At 37.8% G+C, this 22,184-nt stretch overlaps 1 protein-coding gene and 1 long non-coding RNA gene across 3 annotated transcripts in view; both read left to right on the top strand.

The window, feature by feature from the left end:
- The first annotated feature begins 4,589 nt into the window (after nt 1-4,589).
- On the top strand, nt 4,590-10,936 carry LOC130927396 (uncharacterized). Of its 2 annotated transcripts, none has more exons than XR_009066422.1 (10): nt 4,590-4,793; nt 6,893-7,023; nt 7,117-7,378; nt 7,624-7,693; nt 7,774-7,863; nt 7,950-8,042; nt 8,295-8,541; nt 8,894-8,992; nt 9,387-9,505; nt 10,919-10,936. It is a non-coding gene; the product is annotated as an uncharacterized LOC130927396 (long non-coding RNA). The 2 variants fall into 2 exon arrangements; XR_009066421.1 differs by having other exon boundaries at nt 6,860-7,023.
- Nucleotides 10,937-19,902: 8,966 nt separating this feature from the next.
- The window catches only part of itgb5 (integrin, beta 5), a 106,992-nt gene continuing 104,710 nt past the window's right edge, over nt 19,903-22,184 (top strand). Inside the window, exon 1 of the mRNA XM_057851917.1 lies at nt 19,903-20,445. Within this exon, the coding sequence (XP_057707900.1) occupies nt 20,349-20,445 (97 nt within the window). The 5' untranslated portion in view covers nt 19,903-20,348. The remainder of the gene's footprint in view (nt 20,446-22,184) is intronic.

Here is a 22,184-nt window from a genome sequence, read left to right as displayed (position 1 = left end):
CTCTTTTTTTTAAATTTTTATTATTTATTTTTTAAATGTTATTTATTTGATTTTTTTTGGGGGGGGGGGGGGGGGGGCCTCTAGACAACCGCTCAAATGGCTGGCAGATATATTTTAACACTTCAACACTATATTACAGCTCCACACATTGACTTACCTTTCTGTTTGACCTTCCCGTCGCCCAAGCACATCCAGTTTACGTACGCAAATTCGGCACCTTAAAGACCCAGTCACACTCTAAATTTTTAAAGTCTTTTTTTTAAACAAATACTAGACATCAATTAATGATTGTAAACTAAAAATGACAGACATTTCGAATAATAAATACGATTACTTAGCTTCTATTTATGGCTGGGTTGAAACAAAGTGGCTGAGCATTGTCTGTAAACGGGGGTTCCAGGGTAAAACATACAAATTAAGAATAGTTTGGTGGCTTAGTTCAGCATGAAACTGCTAAGGCAGCATTTAGACATATTGTTCTATCAAACACAACATTTTTTTTGGCTTAAAATACAACAATATACAGTGCCTTGCAAAAGTATTCGGCCCCCTTGAATCTTGCAACCTTTCGCCACATTTCAGGCTTCAAACATAAAGATATGAAATTTAATTTTTTTTTCAAGAATCAACAACAAGTGGGACACAATCGTGAAGTGGAACAACATTTATTGGATAATTTAAACTTTTTTAACAAATAAAAAACTGAAAAGTGGGGCGTGCAATATTATTCGGCCCCTTTACTTTCAGTGCAGCAAACTCACTCCAGAAGTCCAGTGAGGATCTCTGAATGATCCAATGTTGTCCTAAATGACCGATGATGATAAATAGAATCTACCTGTGTGTAATCAAGTCCCCGTATAAATGCACCTGCTCTGTGATAGTCTCAGGGTTCTGTTTAAAGTGCAGAGAGCATTATGAAAACCAAGGAACACACCAGGCAGGTCAGAGATACTGTTGTGGAGAAGTTTAAAGCTGGATTTGGATACAAAAAGATTTCCCAAGCTTTAAACATCTCAAGGAGCACTGTGCAAGCCATCATATTGAAATGGAAGGAGCATCAGACCACTGCAAATCTACCAAGACCCGGCCGTCCTTCCAAACTTTCTTCTCAAACAAGGAGAAAACTGATCAGAGATGCAGCCAAGAGGCCCATGATCACTCTGGATGAACTGCAGAGATCTACAGCTGAGGTGGGAGAGTCTGTCCATAGGACAACAATCAGTCGTACACTGCACAAATCTGGCCTATATGGAAGAGTGGCAAGAAGAAAGCCATTTCTCAAAGATATCCATAAAAAGTCTCGTTTAAAGTTTGCCACAAGCCACCTGGGAGACACACCAAACATGTGGAAGAAGGTGCTCTGGTCAGATGAAACCAAAATTGAACTTTTTGGCCACAATGCAAAACGATATGTTTGGGGTAAAAGCAACACAGCTCATCACCCTGAACACACCATCCCCACTGTCAAACATGGTGGTGGCAGCATCATGGTTTGGGCCTGCATTTCTTCAGCAGGGACAGGGAAGATGGTTAAAATTGACGGGAAGATGGATGCAGCCAAATACAGGAACATTCTGGAAGAAAACCTGTTGGTATCTGCACAAGACCTGAGACTGGGACGGAGATTTATCTTCCAACAGGACAATGATCCAAAACATAAAGCCAAATCTACAATGGAATGGTTCAAAAATAAACGTATCCAGGTGTTAGAATGGCCAAGTCAAAGTCCAGACCTGAATCCAATCGAGAATCTGTGGAAAGAGCTGAAGACTGCTGTTCACAAACACTCTCCATCCAACCTCACTGAGCTCGAGCTGTTTTGCAAGGAAGAATGGGCAAGAATGTCAGTCTCTCGATGTGCAAAACTGATAGAAACATACCCCAAGCGACTTGCAGCTGTAATTGGAGCAAAAGGTGGCGCTACAAAGTATTAACGCAAGGGGGCCGAATAATATTGCACACCCCACTTTTCAGTTTTTTATTTGTTAAAAAAGTTTAAATAAGCCAATAAATTTTGTTCCACTTCACGATTGTGTCCCACTTATTGTTGATTCTTGACAAAAAATTAAAATTTTATATCTTAATGTTTGAAGCCTGAAATGTGGCGAAAGGTTGCAAGGTTCAAGGGGGCCGAATACTTTTGCAAGGCACTGTATATACATTTTCAAAAAATGTTTTTTGGGAGCAACCCACACTAGCGTTGCGATCGACTGGTCGATCATGATCGACGTAATGAGCACCCCCGATTTAGCATATCAATTAATTAGGTTCATATTGGTGATAAATGTAGCCGTCACCGGTTGACCTAATCTGTTTGGTCTGATTAATGTCCAAACCCGAGCAAAAAGTTTACATGCAGATTATGCTGTTATATTGTCCCTACCAATGTTGAGACCAAACCTACGCCCTTGACTTTGCGCAATTGCAAGCTAGCGGTTTACATAGAGTTTATATGACGTACTGCTCAAGCTAAATTATACTGTACTGGTACTACTATTAGCCAGGTCTGTTGTTTTAGAAATATTTTCACTATTCAACAAGCTGTGGATTGGTTTCAGTTAAATTTACTCCCCCTCCAATTTTATAGAAAGTTAGACTTAGTGTATTGGGGACAAAAATTGTGTCTTTCTGATTTTGATGTGATATGAAGTATTTTTAACTTGTGTTAAATTGTGTCATTAAACGTGACTTGTCTACAAGTGCCAAGGTTAATTAAATAAATATACCATTAAATATGCAAACATTTGTTACTAAATTTGTCATTAATTCATTAAAATGGCAATTCCGTTCATGAAGAATAATATTCAATTAAATTATTATATATTATTAAATTCATTATTATTGGATGGCCTTGTGTAGTTGCAGTGCTTCATGAAGTTATTTTATTTTTCAGCTTTTCTTGTCAAAGATAGTGGCCGGATCCTAACACCTGATAGAGCCAGGTACAGTAGGCTGCAAGAATTTAAGCGCTATTATGGTTATATCATGCTGGTTTCACAATCAACAGCTATTTGACTAATATAGTGTAACAATCCACTTTCTTCTCTTTGTAGATGCTCCTCTGAAATATTTTCCTTCCACCTCCGTACATCCAGGGTCATCTTTTACAGCCAACTTATCCACATCAGCACCAAGCTCACCAAGTCCACTACCTTCCCACACACAAACTTCAAGTGGAGAAAGAAGTACACCTTCCAAAACAGCTATCATATGTGCAATAGATGCTGTTGCATCAGTGAAGACAAGGTAATAAGGTTATAGGTCAAGGTTAAAAAAAAGTTGCATTTTAAAGTGTTCTGTGTGTGTTTACAGTGGGGCAAATAAGTATTTAGTCAACCACTAATTGTGCAAGTTCTCCCCGTTGAAAATATTAGAGAGGCCTGTAATTGTCAACATGGGTAAACCTCAACCATGAGAGACAGAATGTGGGGGGGGGAAAAAAAACTAGAAAATCACATTGTTTGATTTTTCAAGAATTTATTTGCAAATCATGGTGGAAAATAAGTATTTGGTCAATACCAAAAGTTCATCTCAATACTTTGTTATGTACCCTTTGTTGGCAATAACGGAGGCCAAACATTTTCTGTAACTCTTTACAAGCTTTTCACACCTACAATTTTGTCTCTGGTGTCCTTCGACAGCTCTATGGTCTTGGCCATAGTGGAGTTTGGAGTGTGACTAACTGAGCTTGTGGATAGCTGTCTTTTATACCGATAATGAGTTAAAACAGGTGCCATTAATACAGGTAATGAGTGGAGCCTCGTTAGACCTCGTTAGAAGTTAGACCTCTTTAACAGCCAGAAATCTTGCTTGTTTGTAGGTGACCAAATACTTATTTTCCACTCTAATTTGGAAATAAATTCTTTAAAAATCAAACAATGTGATTTTCTGTTTTTTTTGTTTTCCACATTCTGTCTCTCATGGTAGAGGTTTACCCATGTTGACAGTTCCAGGCCTCTCTAATCTTTTCAAGTAGGAGAACTTGCACAATTGGTGGTTGACTAAATACTCATTTGCCTCACTGTGTATGACCACACACACACAAAAAAAGAATTTGTTAAAAAAAAAAAAAAAAATCTTGTAAAATATTGTGCTGTGTGAAAAAGGCATTATGAAATTTAAAAAAAAATGGCCAAAAACGCTTTTTATTTTGTAAAATCTTTTTCATTACAATATCACCTTATTTCACAATTTTAGGGCCATATTACACAATTTGTTATTCATCATAATCGTATGTATTTCAAAATGTTGTTTTCATTTATTTAATTTGGACCCTTTTGGGGTTTCATCCAAAATAGGTTAACGTTTCTGTAAAATGTTTGAAAACTTGTTAATAATGACAAGTAAAATAAATTTGGGGGAAGGAGAAAATCATACCTGTTAAGTTGTAGAAATTGCAAATAGGGAGATTTCTGTTTGCCAACCCCGATGACGCGCGCGCGCGACAATCGCTAAGACAAAATGCAACCATTTTTTTTCAAGTTCATTTTGGTCACAACACTTGTGTAAATGGCTTCAAGTGCTCCCATCACATCATACGTGAAGGAGGTGGGGTTAAGGTCAAAATAGAGATGAAAGAGCATGACAAACTAAGATCCTCATTGGTCAGCTCTTTGATGTCACGTGCACCATCACCTACAGACAGTCCTACAGCATCCAGCAGATGTCATTCAGTCAGATGCTGCAGTTGACCGCGCGCGACTCATCTGGAGACACACGACTCACTTTGACAAACCTTTCTACCACGCAACACCTCGCATATCAATTTTTTGCACATCCTGAAAGCCTGGGAGGTAAGTTTGATTAACTTATATGGTTGTATAGTTTGGTCGCCGAGTGTTATAGGCATGCTCATTTGAGTGTGGGTGATGAAAAAAAAAAAAAACTAAACTGAGAAATAAAAAAAAAAAAAAAAAAAAAAACGGTGTAAAAGAATGCTTGGATGCTAGCTTTTACTAACTTTAATTTGTCGCTTTTAGTGAGCTTCGTTCATGTTTGGTTCCTTATGCGTCGTGCCAAGTTGTTGCAATGTATTTAAAATTAACGTTTTATCGGTGACTTTGTTTGACGGAAAATATTAGTTGTTGCAGCCCGTTTTTAACATCTTTGTTCTTGTATTTACCTAATTGTGCTTACCATTTAACTGACTGGTACCCGTCATTCACTTTTGTTGGGTCGAAAACAACATTTGGGATATACCGTAGCGTTGTGCTAAAGTTCAGCCGTTAACTGCTAAAATGTATATTTTGCACGCAGGTATTTATTAAATTCATCCTGATCATTAAACTGCTCGTGCTCAACGCCAGTGCGAAGGGAGCTATTTATCGTGTTTTATGTTCAATCATTTGCACAGTATTTAACATCTGCAATATATTTTTTTTAACGTTAAAGATGAATTGAGCAGTTTAATCAGCGATGCGTGGTATGGGATACCCCTCTACTATGCCGGTGGTACGTTCCAAGAACGTGTATGCGTATTTTTGGTAAATAATAATAATACAATATATTATTAAATAATAAATAAATAATAATAATAAATATACCACTTGCACCAACAACAACAATTTACCTTAAACCCACGGAAATCTGGCATTCACATACGTGGACATCACATTTTGGGTCATGCAGGCTACAACATTTGGTATAAATCATTAATAACTATCATTTAATTTTTTTCCAGAAAAAACTGAAATTAGAAATGAATAACATTTTAGTAGAAATAAAATTGATAACATTAAAATGATTTAAAAAAACAGAAATGCACTCTGGTTATTGCTCCAATAACACTCTAAAGAAAAAAAAAAATAAATATATATATATATATATATATATATAAATATTTATTATTATTATTATATGTATTTATATATATTTAAATATATTTTCCCCCTGCCTTTAACAACAATTCATATCCAAATCATTTTAACTGGGAGGACTACCTGTGAATACTCAACTTTCAATCTTTTAACTCGGAGGGCTGGCAGCGATCACTCACTGCCATAGCCTCTGCCAGTCAAAGTGGCTCGGACGTCTAGCGTTGTCAATGCATGGCAGCCAATTTGTTAAATAAGTGCTCCATACAGTTATTGAGCTCTGACTCTTTGGTGGATCTGGAAGATTTACAGAGCACACTCGATAAGCTCTCGTGGCCCACCGTCACTAGTTCATCAAACCTCTCTATGTGCCCATCAGTGGTCGCTTAATCATTTTTTCTCGGGCTGTCAAACGATTAAAAATTTTAATCGAGTTAATTACAGCTTAAAAATTAATTAATCGTAATTAATCGCAATTCAAACCATCTATAAAAAATGCCATATTTTTCTATAAATTATTGTTGGAATGGAAAGATAAGACACAAGATGAATATATACATTCAACATACGGGACATAAGTACTGTATTTGTTTATAATAACAATAAATCAACAAGATGGCATTAACATTATTAACATTCTCTTAAAGCGATCCATGGATAGAAAGACTTGTAGTTCTTAAAAGATAAATGTTAGTACAAGTTATAGAAATTTTATATTAAAACCCCTCTTAATGTTTTCGTTTTATTAAAATTTGTAAAATTTTCAATCAAAAAATAAACTATAAGCTCGCTATTGTTGATGTCAACAATTACACCATGCTCACTCATAGTGTAACACATAAAATCAGTTGGACCCAAGCGCCAGCAGAGGTCGCCAAACACCAAAAAACAAGTAACAAGCGAACATTAAACTGTACTGTCATTTTAATCTGTTTGAGCGGGGCATGTGCGTTGATTGTAACGTGATTCATTAAAAAAAAAAATTACCGCCCGTTAAAGAGATCATTTTGACAGCCCTAATTTTTTCATCTACTTATATTCTGCAGAATACATAACAGAGTGCTCTGTGGGTTCAGCAGGCTTCAATATAGACACAGACCTGTTGAGCAACGGTGACGAGAACATGGTGACCAGCACATTGGAGCTCCAAAAGGACATCCATTCTGCCACTGCGGATGCCCTCGACGAGAAGAAAGAAAAATCTGAAAATGTACGTATGTGACTAGTTATGCCACTGATTATTTTAGTAATGCAGTTTGAAAGACAGCAACAGACACACTCACACCTTGCTTGTTTTCTATAGGTTTATTTTGAATGAGCTGGTTCAAACCGAAAAGGCCTACGTGCGAGACCTACGGGAATGCACTGACGTTTCTTTTTCTTTAACTTATTTATTTATTTATTTTTTAAAGACAATCTCTATGAACAAATTCATCTTTGTTTGGTATCATGCAGATTTACTTGGGGGAGATGTTGACAAAGGAGGAAGAGATCCCTCCAGGAATCGCCAATGTGAAGCACGTCATCTTTGGGAACATTACGGACCTGTATGAATTCCATCACAGGTAAGCATTAGCAGTGACTTTTTCTCAAAAAGGATTCACATCTTTACGCTAAGTGGACCGAATAGGCTTTTCCTGGTCAATTATCACATGTAAAGCATTGCCTTACATGACAGACATTACCACAAGTTTGTTTGTATGCACTTTTCCACGTCATTGAGTGAGATGTATGCAAACCTTGAACAGCAATGGCCACCGCTCTTATTTTGAAATGTATTAACTGGGTTCCTTGTCCTTTCTTTCTTCAGCATCTTTCTCTAAGACCTGGAAAAATATGAACATGTCCCCAAAGATGTCGGAAAGTGCTTTATCACATGGGTATGTATATCGCTTCCTCAGTAACCATAACCATACTGAAAAATTATCGTAAGTAATGCTGAGCATTCTTGTTTAAATAGGCTGATAAATTCAAGTTGTATGTGGAACACTGCAAGAACAACGAAGAATCCAGTCAGCTCATCATGGAGCATGCTGTGGACTATTTTCATGTAAGTTAAATGTCACGGTGATCCAAAATGAAACTACAAGACATGGAATGTCATTGTCATACATATATTTCTCTCTTCCTCAACAGAACATTCAGCAGAAGCACGGACCGGCATACTCAGTCAACTCCTACCTGCTGAAGCCAGTGCAGAGAATAACGAAATATCCACTCTTGCTAAAGGTATGGGGAGTTTTTTTTTTTTTTTTTTTAATATATATATATATTTTTAAATTTTTTTATTCAGGAACCCAACATAAATTGCAGGAGATACATTCACGACATGACACACTAGAAGAAAACACTTTAAACCACTGTTCAACTTCACAATTTGAGTGTTCCTTAGCACCTACTCTCACTCACAACTGAACACAACTGAATTTTTTTTGCACTTTTTTTTCCACAACCTTTTAAGTGTATTTTTGCTTATTTTAGGATCTGATGGAATGCTGTGAAGAAGGGAAAGCAGAACTCAAGAAAGCCCTGGATGTGACTCTCAGCATTCCCAAGAGAGCCAACGATGCCATGCATCTCTCCGTGCTGGAAGGTGACTGAACATGGGAAAGATAAATTCACTCATTGTTGAAGTTATGTGTACTTACACAAAAAGTAGACAACTCTTCCTCTTGGAGAAGTCCTTGGTGTTCTGCAAGGTAGTCAAGGACGACAAGGGGAAGAGCAGGTACATATATCAGAGAAAACTCAATGTAAGTAATCTCTAACACACTTTCTATCGATACAATCTTCTTCCTTTTCCCTTTTCTAACCCTGTCCTCTGTATCCTCTGCTCTCACAACAACTCACGTCAACTTCACGTCCTCTTTAACTGCATCCATAAGCCTCCTCTTTGGTCGTCCTCTCGACCTCCTGCCTGGCATATGGGAATCCAGCATCCTGTTGCTAATAAACTTTCAATCACATGCCCAAGCCAGCTCAGTCTGGCCTCTGTGACTTTCTCTCCAAATCCTCTAACATGTGCTGTCCCTCTGATATGCTCATTTTGATTAAAGACAATCATTCCATTTCTTCCTTAGATACACGACATAAAGCTGACAGAGCACCTGAAGGGAGACCCAAGCAAGTTTGCTCTTTCGTTGGGCCGACCACGGACATCGAGCAAGATTGTTCTTAAGGTTAGACATTCCTCCTCTCTTCTTTTCCTCCTTCGGTTTGACCAGTGTGAGATTTCTGCACACTGCTCTCACAGATTATAAGCAACTTTGACATGATGCTGAGCATTTCTGTCCACCTCGATTTCTTTTTTTCTCCCTTTAATTAACATTCTTCTCTGAATGTTATTTTTAGCCTCGACTGTTTTTTTTTCATCAACATGAATAAAAGTTAAACATCAAGTTTTGTAAAAAGTTTTGTTTGTGTTGAAATACATCATATATATTAGTTAAAACTCCATCGAATAAGAGGTGGTTATGTGTTCTATTCAGACTTTGTGGGAAGACAGAGTGAAAATTCTCAAAAGTGGTTGATTTCCAAATGGCATTAACCGTCGACTGTCTTTCTTATCGATAGGCTTCCACTACTGAGATCACGATGGACTGGATCCAACATATCCGGAAGCTGATACAGGAGCACACCATCCACCTGGGGGAGACGCTCAAGCAGTGGAGGCGTATTCCCAAGAGTCGAAGGTAACCAAGGAAACTTCTATTCTATTTAGGGGCTTATTGGTTTAGGTTAGGCACATCTGTTTGTTGGTCTTATACTGTTTTCACGTTTTAATTTCTTTTGATCAACTTTAATTATGACTTTTATTTTGATGACTGGATTCTATTTTATGTGCCAAGTTGGGATATGTCACTGCTGAACTATAGGAAATCAAGTGACTTTAACTTGCCTATTTGCTTAAATCGGACTAATGTTTACAATTTGACGATTTGTATTTTTTTTTACTGAAATATATGAAAGACTTGATACAGAGACGGTTTTGGACCATTACAAAATACGTTTGTTAATGCGTTAGTACAGCTAACTAATACAAGTACAGTGGTACCTCTACATACGAAGTTAATCCGTTCCAGGAGCTTGTTTGTAAGTCGAAATGGTCGTATGTCGAGCAGGATTTTCCCATAGGAATACATTATAATTCCATTAATTCGTTCCACAGCCCAAAAACCTGCACTAAATCCTTAAAAAATACTGCTGGTACTATTACAAAAGGCAATTACATATAGCAAAACAAATAAATAATAAATAAAAATCGGATTAATAATATAATAATAATAATAATTCCTGTAATGGTGAAACAAAACGGGTTCTAATAAGGCGGACGTTTTTTTCTGTACCTGAAGGTACCGTGGCGCTGACGTGACAAAGAGGGAGGGGAGCGGGTGAAAGTTTACTTTCGCTTTCAATGCTTTCTTGAGAACATCGTCAATTGCGGCAGACAGCAGGCGTTTTGTGTTGAATAAGTTGCGAAAGAAATGATGAAAACGTGGCGAAGCTGGCGATTTCTCTGGAGATGTTACCACAATAAGAATTGTCAGCTTAATTTATAAAGACTGGCGAACGATGGTCGGAGGAGGACCGTGGAGATGTATTGTTGAGCCATTTCACGGATGCCCACCCTACGCTCATATTTTTCTGTCATTTGCATCTTCATTTAGAAGGTAAGCGTCAACTTTTTCCTTGTTTCACCACCTGTACCAACCTTTTCTGAAACCTGTGTTGATTTGTCACACAAGAAAATCCGCCATGCATTCGTCTGCGGTGCTGCCATTGTCGTCGTATTTCGAGCATGTCGTCGGATGTAGAAACAAATGGCGAGTCAAATTTTACGTCGGATGTCGAAAAGTTCGTGTGTCGAATCGATCGTATGTAGAGGTACCACTGTATACAGTAAATACTGAGTGTGAAATTGAGACTGTCTTGCTTCACTCAAATAATAATTTGATTTATGGCTATTGTTATATGGGAATGGCTTTAAACTTTGAGATTCGGATTTCATCATGATTTATTACTTGCACAAACAGCTTGTCATCACTGGTATAGAGTCGGAATAGATTAAAAACAGATTTATTTATTTATTTTATTTTTTTTGTCAGGAATGGAAAACATCACCAAGGTGAAGGTGAAAGTGAAAGAAAAATTTAAGCCTGCTACATTGGAGGACCCTGGCTATTACCCGGTACAAAGAAAAGTGGGCTTATCAAAGTGACATACACATAGGAAGTCACATGAACTGGCACACAAGATCTTCGTAAAAAACAAAAAAAAAAACCAAAGAAAATCGCTTTGGACTATTTCAAAAAGTCAAGTTTTAAATATGTATATACTGTATTTGTGATGTATATACTGTATTTAATTTCTGTTGTTTCTGTACACTTTTTAAAAAAATGATTTCTTGTATATAGTTTGATAGTTATTTATTTTACAAAATAAAATGCCATTGTTCTTTGTACGGAATGCGTTGGTCCTTGTTTAAAAATAATTGAAATACATGTGTTTGTGGAGGCTTGAATAGGTAGAAGAAATTAGGATTTGTTACTTAAAGTTATTCCTCTACTGCGTTTGATGCATTTAACACCACTCCTCAAAAAAGGTAACATATCACTGCGCTTAATATTTAAAAATGTATAAATACAAAGATGTCTCCCTTTGAACATTTTTATGAGAATTCATCAAGGTAAAATGCAGTTCTTTTGCACCATATGTGTTGAGTTCTGTTAAGATAAGTGCTGTCAAATAAGTCTGCACCAAATCTTTTTCGTTTAAGATTGTTGTCCATTTGGGGTTGCCATCCTCGCAGAAAGTAAAAGTTTCCTCCCTCCACGCTGGCAAATGAGGCCTGTCTCAAACCATTAAAATTCGGGAAAAAATGCTACTCTTATGCAATACACACAATCAAAGGCGTAGGTTAATACTTTAATAGGTTAAGACATTAATAAGACCAAACAGATTCAGGGATACATTTCTCACTAATAAGAACCAAATTCATTGATAAGCTAAATTATTAATGCAAAAATAAATCTGTATTGATTTATATTAAATTTCACACTGCAAATTTACAGCACAACATCTTAATCTGATCATCTTTCTTAAATCTAGTCGAATTATTTTCTTCTTGTTTTGAGTTTTAAAGGCTAGTTCACAGATTAATGTGTCATATTCTTCAAATTACTTTTAGTAAATAATACCATTTGTTCTTACTAAGCCCAAAAATCTAAAATCAAGAAAAAAATGCTTTCAAATAATGTTTTGAACAATATCTATTCTTGAGTTACGAACATTTCTGACAAACAATTTTTTAAAAAATGATTAAATATTGAAGCTTTTTGCTAAACTTAGGCCTGTTAAACTTATTTTCACCCAGCTATTTTTCTAATTTCCAGAAATCGGAGTAAAACTTACTTAAAACACTGGCAGATCATTTCACTTATTTTTAGTAGATTTACACTGAAAACAAGGGAATTTTAGTTTTGTTGTTGTTGTTTTTTTGTTGTTGTTGTTGCTGTTTTAAGGAGATGGTTTTTGCGGTGCATATGTATTAGTTCAGGTGATATACAGTTCGATTCTGAACTTTGTTTTCAAAAACTACTATAGAAACATTTTGAAAACTTTTATTTTTATTATTTCAACTTTTTTTTTTTTTTAGCAAAGTTAAATAACAATACTTGAATTCAAATTTGTGTATTAACATACAAGAAAATACAAAATTGTAATCATCTCTTAACTATCCAGGAATGCAAAAAAATAAAACATTTGTCTTAATACCACTCAAAATTGTTCAACAAAAATAGATGTAAATAGACAAAAATGGAGCCGTCCTCAGGACAAACAGTGTTCGTTTTGTCCACAAGCACAGCCAAACTCAACAAAAAAATGAAAGCTCCTTTGGGCTGATAAACAACTGATAAACAACTTTATAATATGGTGCAGCAGCAACCATTTGAGACTCAACATCAGCAAGCCCAGGGAGCTGGTGGTGGACTACAGGAGGAACAAGAGGGCCCCTGCCCCAGTTGTCATCCAGGGGGAGGTGGTGCAGGGGGTGGACTCATATCAGTACCTTGGGCTCCACATTATTATTATACTGGATTGCAGGCATAAAAATGGGTCAGGGGTAAAAAAGACAAGAAAGGTGTGGAGGAAATATGTTCCGGTACACGGTACAAATAGGGCTGTCCCAAAGGACCAATTTTTTTCAGATTAGTCAGCCGACTATTTTTACGATTAGTTGACTAATCTAATAACCCCCCCCCCCCTTTTAAAAATTGTATTTTTTTTACTAATTTAACAATAAAATTTTTGATGACGCTTATTAAGTCACAAAAACATTTTGGAACACTTAAATTCTTTATTAAAATACGAATAAACACGTAAATAACAACAACAAATCGCAAATAAACAATGAGGTCAAAAGCTCATAGCATTAACTAGTGCAAAAGATGGAATGTAAACAGATTCAGAACACTGACTTCGCCTTTCCAAAATGATTCAAAACAATTCTTAAAAAAAATATCTGGCATTAATATTGTAATATACCACTGTATAAAATAGTATAATAATTATTCATTGCAATCAAGATTTTTCATAAAGGGTGTCATTTTAAAGCTACTCATAGTGTAGGATCTGAATTCTGAAGTATGTGGGATTAACTCCAGAAATCGTTATTTATATGATGAACATGACGTGCGTTTATTTTGAAATGTTCACCGGAAGTACGTTCGCTAAACCGCTAACCGTAATCTTTACACTCTGCAAAAAAAGCTCTTTTTGTCATTGCATTCTGTGAAGGTAATTAATTTATTTCCCTTTTTTTTCATTTGCAAATGCTGTTAGACAGCGATTTTTGATGTTTGAAGTGTCACCTTTTAACCGCAAGTTTGCGTTTTGGAGAAGACTGCCAATGTTTTATAGCAGGCTAAAGTAGGTTGTCTTTTTCCCCATTAGCTTCAATGTAGCAATGCTAATTTTTACAGTGTTTAATATAGATGTGTTTCCTTATTTTGTATGTCTGAACTTTAATTCTACGGTGTGTTTATGACCAATAAACATCTGTGAAAAGAACTGGAGTCTCATATGCCATCAACACGCACGTGTACATGCAAGCACAAATGTATGCACGCACGCACGCGACGATGAAACGCAACTGTGAAAATTGCAGCCCTCATTTTTACTTACCATGCAATAAATGGACTCATTGCATATCACGACAGGCTTAGCAACTTCAATAAAACATGTTGTTAGCTAGTTAGATTGATTTACAATCTGCCAGCTTGTAATTGTCTCCTGTCGTCTTCCAAAATTGGGTGACAGCGATTTAGGTGTTCATTCACGGCCGACGTGCAGCCAAGCTTGGCATTGAAGAGACAGGACACAACAGTGTACCCTCCTTTTTTTCGTTGAAATAAGTCAATGTCTTGGCCACTCTGGTGCCCTTTTTTGACTTTGTGCCGCTTTCCCAGCTTGCATACCAAGCATCCGACATTTAAAAAAAATCTCCCAAATCACCCCCGCCCCCTTAAAGAATTTTTCCTCGGATCTACACAATTCACGTAGGTCACCCTTTTTGACTTGAAAACGGCAAATTTTGAGAAAGGTAAGAGATTTTCATGCCTGGGATTGGTCTCACAACACTGACTCCCTCTTCAGGAAGGGCCAGAGCAGGTTATTCTTCCTGAGGGCACTGAGATCATTTAAACTCTGTGGTAGGATCCTGAAAAGTTTTTACCAGTCTGTAGTGGCCAGCGCTTTGTATTTCACTGTAGTGTGTTGGGAGGGCGGTGTCAAGGCAGGTGAGATGGACAGACTCAATAATCTGGTGAGGAAGGCCCACTCTGTGGTGGGGCATGAGTTGGGAAGTCTGGAGACTATGGCTGAGAGGATGATGGTCATCACATTCAAAGCCATCTTGGATAACCCCTCCCACCCTCTCCATGGCAGATGGGCAGCTCTTTCAGTCAGCGTTTTATACTACCTAGATGCAGAACTGAGCGCTATAGGTGTTCCTTTGTGCCCCCTGCCGTCAGACAAAAAGAGAGAGTCTGCTTCAACTAAAACCACCCAAACATTTATCGTTTTTTCATACTTTAAAGAGGATAGTATGCAAACAATGACAGAAGGGGTAAAAATAAGTAAGTGAACCATCACATTTAATATTTTGTGCCCCCCCCCCCGGCCGCCCTTTTTGGCAGCAATAACTTCATCAAGACGTTTCCCTTTAGCTGCAGATGAGTCTGGCACATTGATCTAGGCCCATTCGTCTCTACAAAACTGCTGGAGGTCAGTCAGATTCCTGGGATGTCTAGCTTGAATCTTTGATTTTAGGTCATGCCATAGCATCTTAATGGGGTTCATGTCATGACTTTGACTTGGCCACTCCAGAACATGTATTTTGTTCTTCTGAAACCATTCTGAAGTTGACTTTCTTCTGTGTTTTGGATCATTGTCTTGTTGCAGCATCCATCCTCTTTTTAGCTTCAACTGTCTGACAGACGGCCTCAGGTTTTCCTGCAAAACATCCTGATAAACATTCTTCCATTAATGATGGCAAGTTGTCCAGGCCCCGAGGCAGAAAAAAAAAGTCCCAAATCATAATGCTCCCTCCACCATGCTTCACGGTGGGGATGAGGTGTTGATGTAGGTGAGTTGTTCCATTTTCCTCCACACATGAGGTTGTTACTCCCAAACAAATCAACTTTGGTTTCATCAGTCCACAAAATATTTTGCCAAAACTTATGTGAAGTGCCTTTTTGCGAACATTAAATGAGCAACAATTTTTCTTTTTCTTTTTTTTTTTTTGAGACAGCAGTGGCTTCCTCCATGGAGTCCTCCCATGAACACCATTCTTGGCCATAGTTTTATGTACAGTTGATGCTTGCACAGAGATATTGGACTGTACCAGTGATTTCTGTGGTCTTTAGCAGACACTCTAGGGCTCTTTTTTTTTACCTCTCTGAGTATTCTGCACTGAACTCTTGGCGTCGTCTTTGGTGGACGGCCACACCTTGGGAGATAAGCAACAGTGCCAAACTCTCTCCATTTGTAAACAACTTCTCTGACTGTCGTTTGATGAACATCCAGACTTTCAGAGATGGTTTTGTATCCTTTCCCAGCTTTATACAAATCAACAATCCTTGATCCCAGGTCCTCAGACAGCTCTTTTGACCGAGCCACGATGCACATCAGACAATGCTTCTCATTAAGACAATTTTTACCAAGTGTATTTTTTATAGTGGGCAGGGCAGCCTTAAACCACTCATCAGTGATTGGGCACACACCTGACTTAAACTGTTTGGTAAAAATTGGTTTCAATTGGTCTTTAAGTCTCCTTAGGCAGAGGGTTCACTTACTTATTTTCCCCTTCTGTCATTGTTTGCATGCTATCCTCATTAAAATGTGAAAAATGTAATAAATGTTTGGGTGGTTTTAGTTCAAGCTGACACTGTTTTTACATCTGTGTGATTTTGACAAAGATCAGATCACAATTGATGGTGGTTTTATGCAGAAATGTGAGAAATTCCAAAAGGTTCAGATACGTTTTCATAACACTGTATATTGTGTTTTTACTCTTCAATCAGTTAATAAACATATTTGATGTGATAGATATATAATGAATAATGTAATAACGTGTAGCAGATGAAAAGTAACGTCAGTTACTTTGCTGAGTAACTAATTACTCTACAGTGAGGTACCCGAGTTACTAACAAATACTTTTTGGGAGAATTAATTTGTAACTACTTACTTTTTTAAAGTAAGATTATGAACACTATGTATGCTGTCCTCACTTCGAAGCGTCTACTTTTTCCCAAGCTAGACAGCTAGTGAACGACACTTTAATAATCAGACTTCTTCCTTTTTGTTCTGATTTATTAATAAAATGGCATCAAACCATTGTCCTCTTTAGACCGTCGTAAAACTACAAAAAAGTACACAAGCATTAGCATTAGCAAAAACGGTAGCTTGTGAGACAAGTTCGCTAAACATAAACAAAAAATGTCTCATACAAAAAATATAACATTTATCGTTGTTGGAATTGTTGTGCATAAAGTTAACATTTATGCTTTCCTTATAGTTAGTCACCTGAAAAGGATAACTTCTGTTCTGGGCCATGTGGCCCCCATGTAGTGTACTCAATGTCCCATGTTGCCTTCCAAACCCCTCCAATCCTATTTTTTGACCCTGAATAAATAAGGTTGCTTCACAGCAGCCTGGGGGAGCAGCAACCAACCTCCACAAAAGCTGCATCGACTTCCTGCGTGTTCTTTTTAGCCAAGCTAGGTGTACATAAACCTAATTTCAAATCTAACACTCGTACTAATAGATTATATGGCGGAAAACACTCAGGTGCCTTGAAGTTCCGCTCTGAGAACCCCAATTTGGCCAACTTTCAAAATTGTCCGATATGCATGTGTGATACATCAATGGAAAGCTTAAAATCTCAATTTTCTGGCGGAAGAAAAATTCTGAACAAGAGGGCATTGAATTTTTTATTTTTTTTTTTAACAGCGAAACCCTATCTGGAGGTGAGAGCATGAAATAGCAGAATTAAAAATGCCATGACTTTAACGAGATATTATCGCATACTTACCTTGTTTCGATCAAAAAACTCCATGTAGCATGTATCACTGAGTGTCAAGACACAAATAATAATATAAAAACGTTGGGGGGAAAGAAGGAGATGAGTCGTTGTTATATCTTGACCGAGTGACCCACACGACACCTTTATTGGCTTTTACAATTTACTCAACGTCTTGCCAAGTGACTCTGAACAACTTTTCTCTCTTTTAGTCAAGGAGTAAGGCACAAACAATAACACATCTAAATGACATGCGTACCCTCTACTGGTGAACTCCCGTCTTACAACTAAATAATATCCACTATATCACAGTCGTCGATGGCTTTCTCCACTTTATTGTGGCAACAATATGAAAACAAAGTGGCGTCTAATGGCGTGAGGAAATGTAGTTTTTTCACACACGCGAACAGATTACAAAGCACCACTTCAGTGTTGTCCCGAGACTACATTTCCCATGATTCACTGCATGACCTGCGCGCTCGCTGATTCGCTGCGAGATTGACTCAGTGCCAACACGCTAAATTGTCACCTGTCAGCGGCTCTCGCGAAACAAACTAGAAGGCTATCAAGCGACCACCGTGAAAGAAACGCCGAACCGTACAAACGCAATGCAATGCTAGAAGCATGAAGACGGAAATACATAATACAAATACAAATAAATGTGCACAAACTCACCGGCGGTGTGTGTCTCTTACTGCAACGTGACCGTGAATTACCGCGACACCGACCCGCTAATGTGCACATCCACACCCCTTTCCCGATTGACAGTGGATTAACCCTTTCGGACAAGATCGTAGATGACGCACAGTTTAAACACGTTTAACCTAGCGAACGCAACAACAACTATGATCGGGGATTACCACGAGTTAACTTTCGGCTAACGTCGCTAGCTTATACTGTTCATTCCACAACAGTTGGCAGCTCTGCTTTGACAAGGTCATCAGTCATCTATCCAAAAATCACACTTACTTTTTGGCAAATCCTTGATCATAAGCAGACCGGTTAAGGAAGCAAGCATCTTCGAAGTGTTTGCAGCAGAGAACACTACTCGATAATGGCATGAAATTCATTCGCTTCGTGCGAACGAAAGATGTCCATTTACGTGCCCTGCTATCCTTTGGCCACTCATACAACTTTTTGTTTGAGTGAGGACAAAACATCGCCACACACCGCCGTGGCATCTTACCGAGAAGCAATGCAACAAACAATACTGTTCTATGGCGGACTTCCCTCGCACTTCCCGGTGTGACGTAATTTCCGAAGATTTCCGAAGATTGCCGAAGAAAAGCATTTTCGTTGTCAAGGGCATTGCTATGGGTTAAACAAAGAATCTGGAAGGGTTGCGTTAAAAAAATAATGAAAATATGCTTATAACTGTTTAGCCATTGATATTATTCAAAAACATGGTTGGCCAACCTTACTTCACATTACAGCTTTAAGCGATAGTTATGAAGTAGATATCCGTGACTTTTTTTAGACGCCATTTTTTTTCATTGTGACGTCATTTGTTTAAAAAGTTTAAAATATGCGAGTGAAATTTTTTTTAAGTTGTTTTATTTTTTCAAACGAAATATTAGACATCAATTAATGATTCTAAGCTGAAAATGACAGACATTTTGAACAATAAATATAATTAATTACCTTAGTTTTATGACTGGGTTGAAACAAAAGCGGTACGCAACGTCTGTAAACGGGAGTTTCCAGGGTAAAACGGACAAATTGAAAATAGTTCTGGAGCTTTATGCGCCATGAATCTGCTATGGCAGCATATAGGCATATTTTTCTATCAAACACAACAGTTCTTTTGGCTTTAAAATACAGCAGTTTATTTTAAAAAGGAGAGCAAGAGCAGAAACTGCTTTATTATTATTATTATTATCCATACTCATGGACAAATCTTGTCCAGGGATCATATGAGCAAAACGTTATAACGAAGGCGTTAGCTTGAGACTTCGTGCAGCCATATTGAATTGGTTGGCAAGAATACAAAAAAACATGTTGCAAAGCGGGCACAAGAAGGCGCTGTAGGACAGCACAAAATACCCTGCGGTAAAATTTACCAAAAGGCAGAATACAGTATATATTTATAGTGTTTGGTAGGTGACAATGTGTATGTGAGATTCTGCTTGAAATGTCTTTTGAATTAAATTCTATTGAATTCTATATGTTGTGTTGTTTGTTGCTTGCACAAATATATAATTTTAGTTGAAATATATATATATATATATATATATATTTAAACCAAATGAGCCCCCCCCCCCCCAAAAAAAAAAAAAAAAAAAAACAGCGGAGCTATTTAATGGTGAAGTCTCTTAGAATCATTTGGAGTTCATTTGATTGCTGAGCCAGACAAGACGTCTAAATTTGTCTAAACCTAATCTTCGTTATCGACCATTCATTCGGAAATTGAAAGGCGTACTATCGAAGTCGCCAGCAGGGGTCAGCATAATGATGGCAAGCCAGGCTCCCAACCATCTGGGTTTACAAATCCTATATAAAAAGGAGTTAAGGGGTGGAGACACCCAGTTGGGACCTGGACGCGACCAAGTGAGCGAGATTAAATCTGGACCTTCAATTTTGGAGCTGTGCAGCTCCTATCATTTGACGCTTTGATGTCTCCACTTCCATCTTGAATAATTAAAAGAAAAAACTCCGCTTGGATTTGTACGAGGCCGACATGGAATCCACGCATTGGCTCCACAGCCGCCTGCACAGCTGAAAGCAGACGGAGACGTGGAAACTAGCTCACCACAGGCAAACAGAGGTGCGGATCAACAATGGCAACCTGTCGCTGACGTGCACTACTTGTCGCTATGAGGTGTAAACAGTCGACCAACTGGACCGGAAGCAGGTTCTGATGGTTGAGTGAGAGAGCCCGCTGCATTCGAGCGACGCTTAGAGAGCTACGAATCCGACGTGGAGTGTGAGAGAAGGGGGGTGATTGCACTGAAAACATGCCGAGTGACGCCATGTGGAAACCGGCGACGCGTGTGTTGAGAGCCGCTGTGTACTCTTTGCTGCTACTTCAAACATTCCTTCACACGTCCACTGGTAAGACGCGAGAAAAGACTTTTGTTTTCGCAATATCAGAAAACAAAGGCAGAAATGAGTTACATTTGGTATCAAAAGCTTCTGGGAAGATGCTCTGATTTGACTGACACTGACAGGTAGAAGCTAGCGGTTCTCTTATGAGTACTGTGGTCACTTTATTTAGCAGCAGAAACGTATCCTTTTCTTTTAGGCAAGCCAGCAAGGTACTGTACTGGTCAACCTTTCTCCAGAATATCCTGTATTTTTTTCCTCTCCTCGTTGCGAACGCTGTAGTCAGTGCGTTATGTCATGTGCCATGGGCCAGTACTCCTGATTCTGAAGGTTTGGGGAAGATTATGTTGACATGGCAACAACTTGGAAATTAAAATCAGATCGGACAACGTGGGTCCAATTTTCATAGTGCTGACAGACCAGTTGATCAGCCATTGAAATTGAACATTGAAATATACAACCCCTAGCAAAAAGTATGGAATCACCAGTCTCGGACGACCACTCACTCAGAGATTTTATGATGTAGAAAAAACTCAGATAAAAATCTTGAAAAAATGATGAATTAGTTCAAAAGTGCAACTATTTAGCATTCAGGAATACTAAACGAGATGAATAAAAACATTGTGGTGGTCAATAAATGTTATTTTTATAGAACAACTGCAGGGAAATATATATGGATGAACTTCATTCTGAGGAAAAAACTATGGAACGATGAGAAACAAACAAAGAAATAACAATCAAAACACATCTCTAGTATTTAGTAGCACCGCCTCTGGCTTTTATGACAGCTTGCAGTCTCTGAGGCATTGACTTGATGAGTATTTTTCATCAATTTGGTGCCATCTCTCTTTGATTGCAGTTTCCAGATCATCCTTGCAGGTCGGAGCCTTGCTGTGGACCATTTTTTTTCAATTCTCACCACAGGTTTTCAATAGGGTTGAGATCTGGGCTATTTGCAGGCCATGACATTGACTGGATGAGTCTTTCTCCAAGGAATGCCTTAACAGTTTTAGCTCTGTGGCATGATGCATTGTCATCATGGAAAATGACAAATTTTCAATTTAAGGGATAAAAAAAACTGTTTAAAATTTCAACGTAAACTTGTGCATTTATTGAAGATTTAACCACAGCCATCTCCCCAGTGCCTTTGCCTGACATGCAGCCCCATATTATCAAGGACTGAGGGAATTTTGATTGATATTTGCTTCAGGCAGTCATCTTTGTAAATCTCACTGGAACAGCACCAAACAAAAGTTCCAGCATCATGACCTTGTCCATTGCAGATTCTTGACTTTATATTTCCCTGCACTTTCTCTATAAAAGTAACATTTACTAACCACCACATTTATTTTAGTGTTTCTGAATGCTAAAGAGTTGCACTTTTGAACTAATTCATTATTTTTTCAAGCTTTTTATCCGAGTTTGTTCTACATGATAAAATGTCTGAGTGAGTGTTCGTCCGAGACTGGTGATTCCATACTTTTTGCTAGGAGTTGTACATAGGGGGACCACTGTTGTAGTATGGAATAATAGCAGTCCATATAAAAAACGGTGCTGTGAAAAAAAAATACTATTATTTAAAGAAAAAAAACGGAGATGTCACTTATTACTTGAGTATTTTTTTCACCACTTTTTACCTTGAATACTTTTTTGGGATGACTTCTTTTACATGAGTAATATTATTTTGAAGTAACGCTAATCTTACTTAAATAAATACAATTCCACAGTCAATATAGGTATGCACTGAT

The sequence above is a fragment of the Corythoichthys intestinalis genome, chromosome 12, assembly GCF_030265065.1.
Source record: "Corythoichthys intestinalis isolate RoL2023-P3 chromosome 12, ASM3026506v1, whole genome shotgun sequence".
NCBI classification, from domain to species: Eukaryota; Metazoa; Chordata; class Actinopteri; order Syngnathiformes; family Syngnathidae; genus Corythoichthys; species Corythoichthys intestinalis.
The sequence above is the reverse complement of the archived record's forward strand: the minus strand, read 5'-3'. Positions and strand labels throughout refer to the sequence as shown.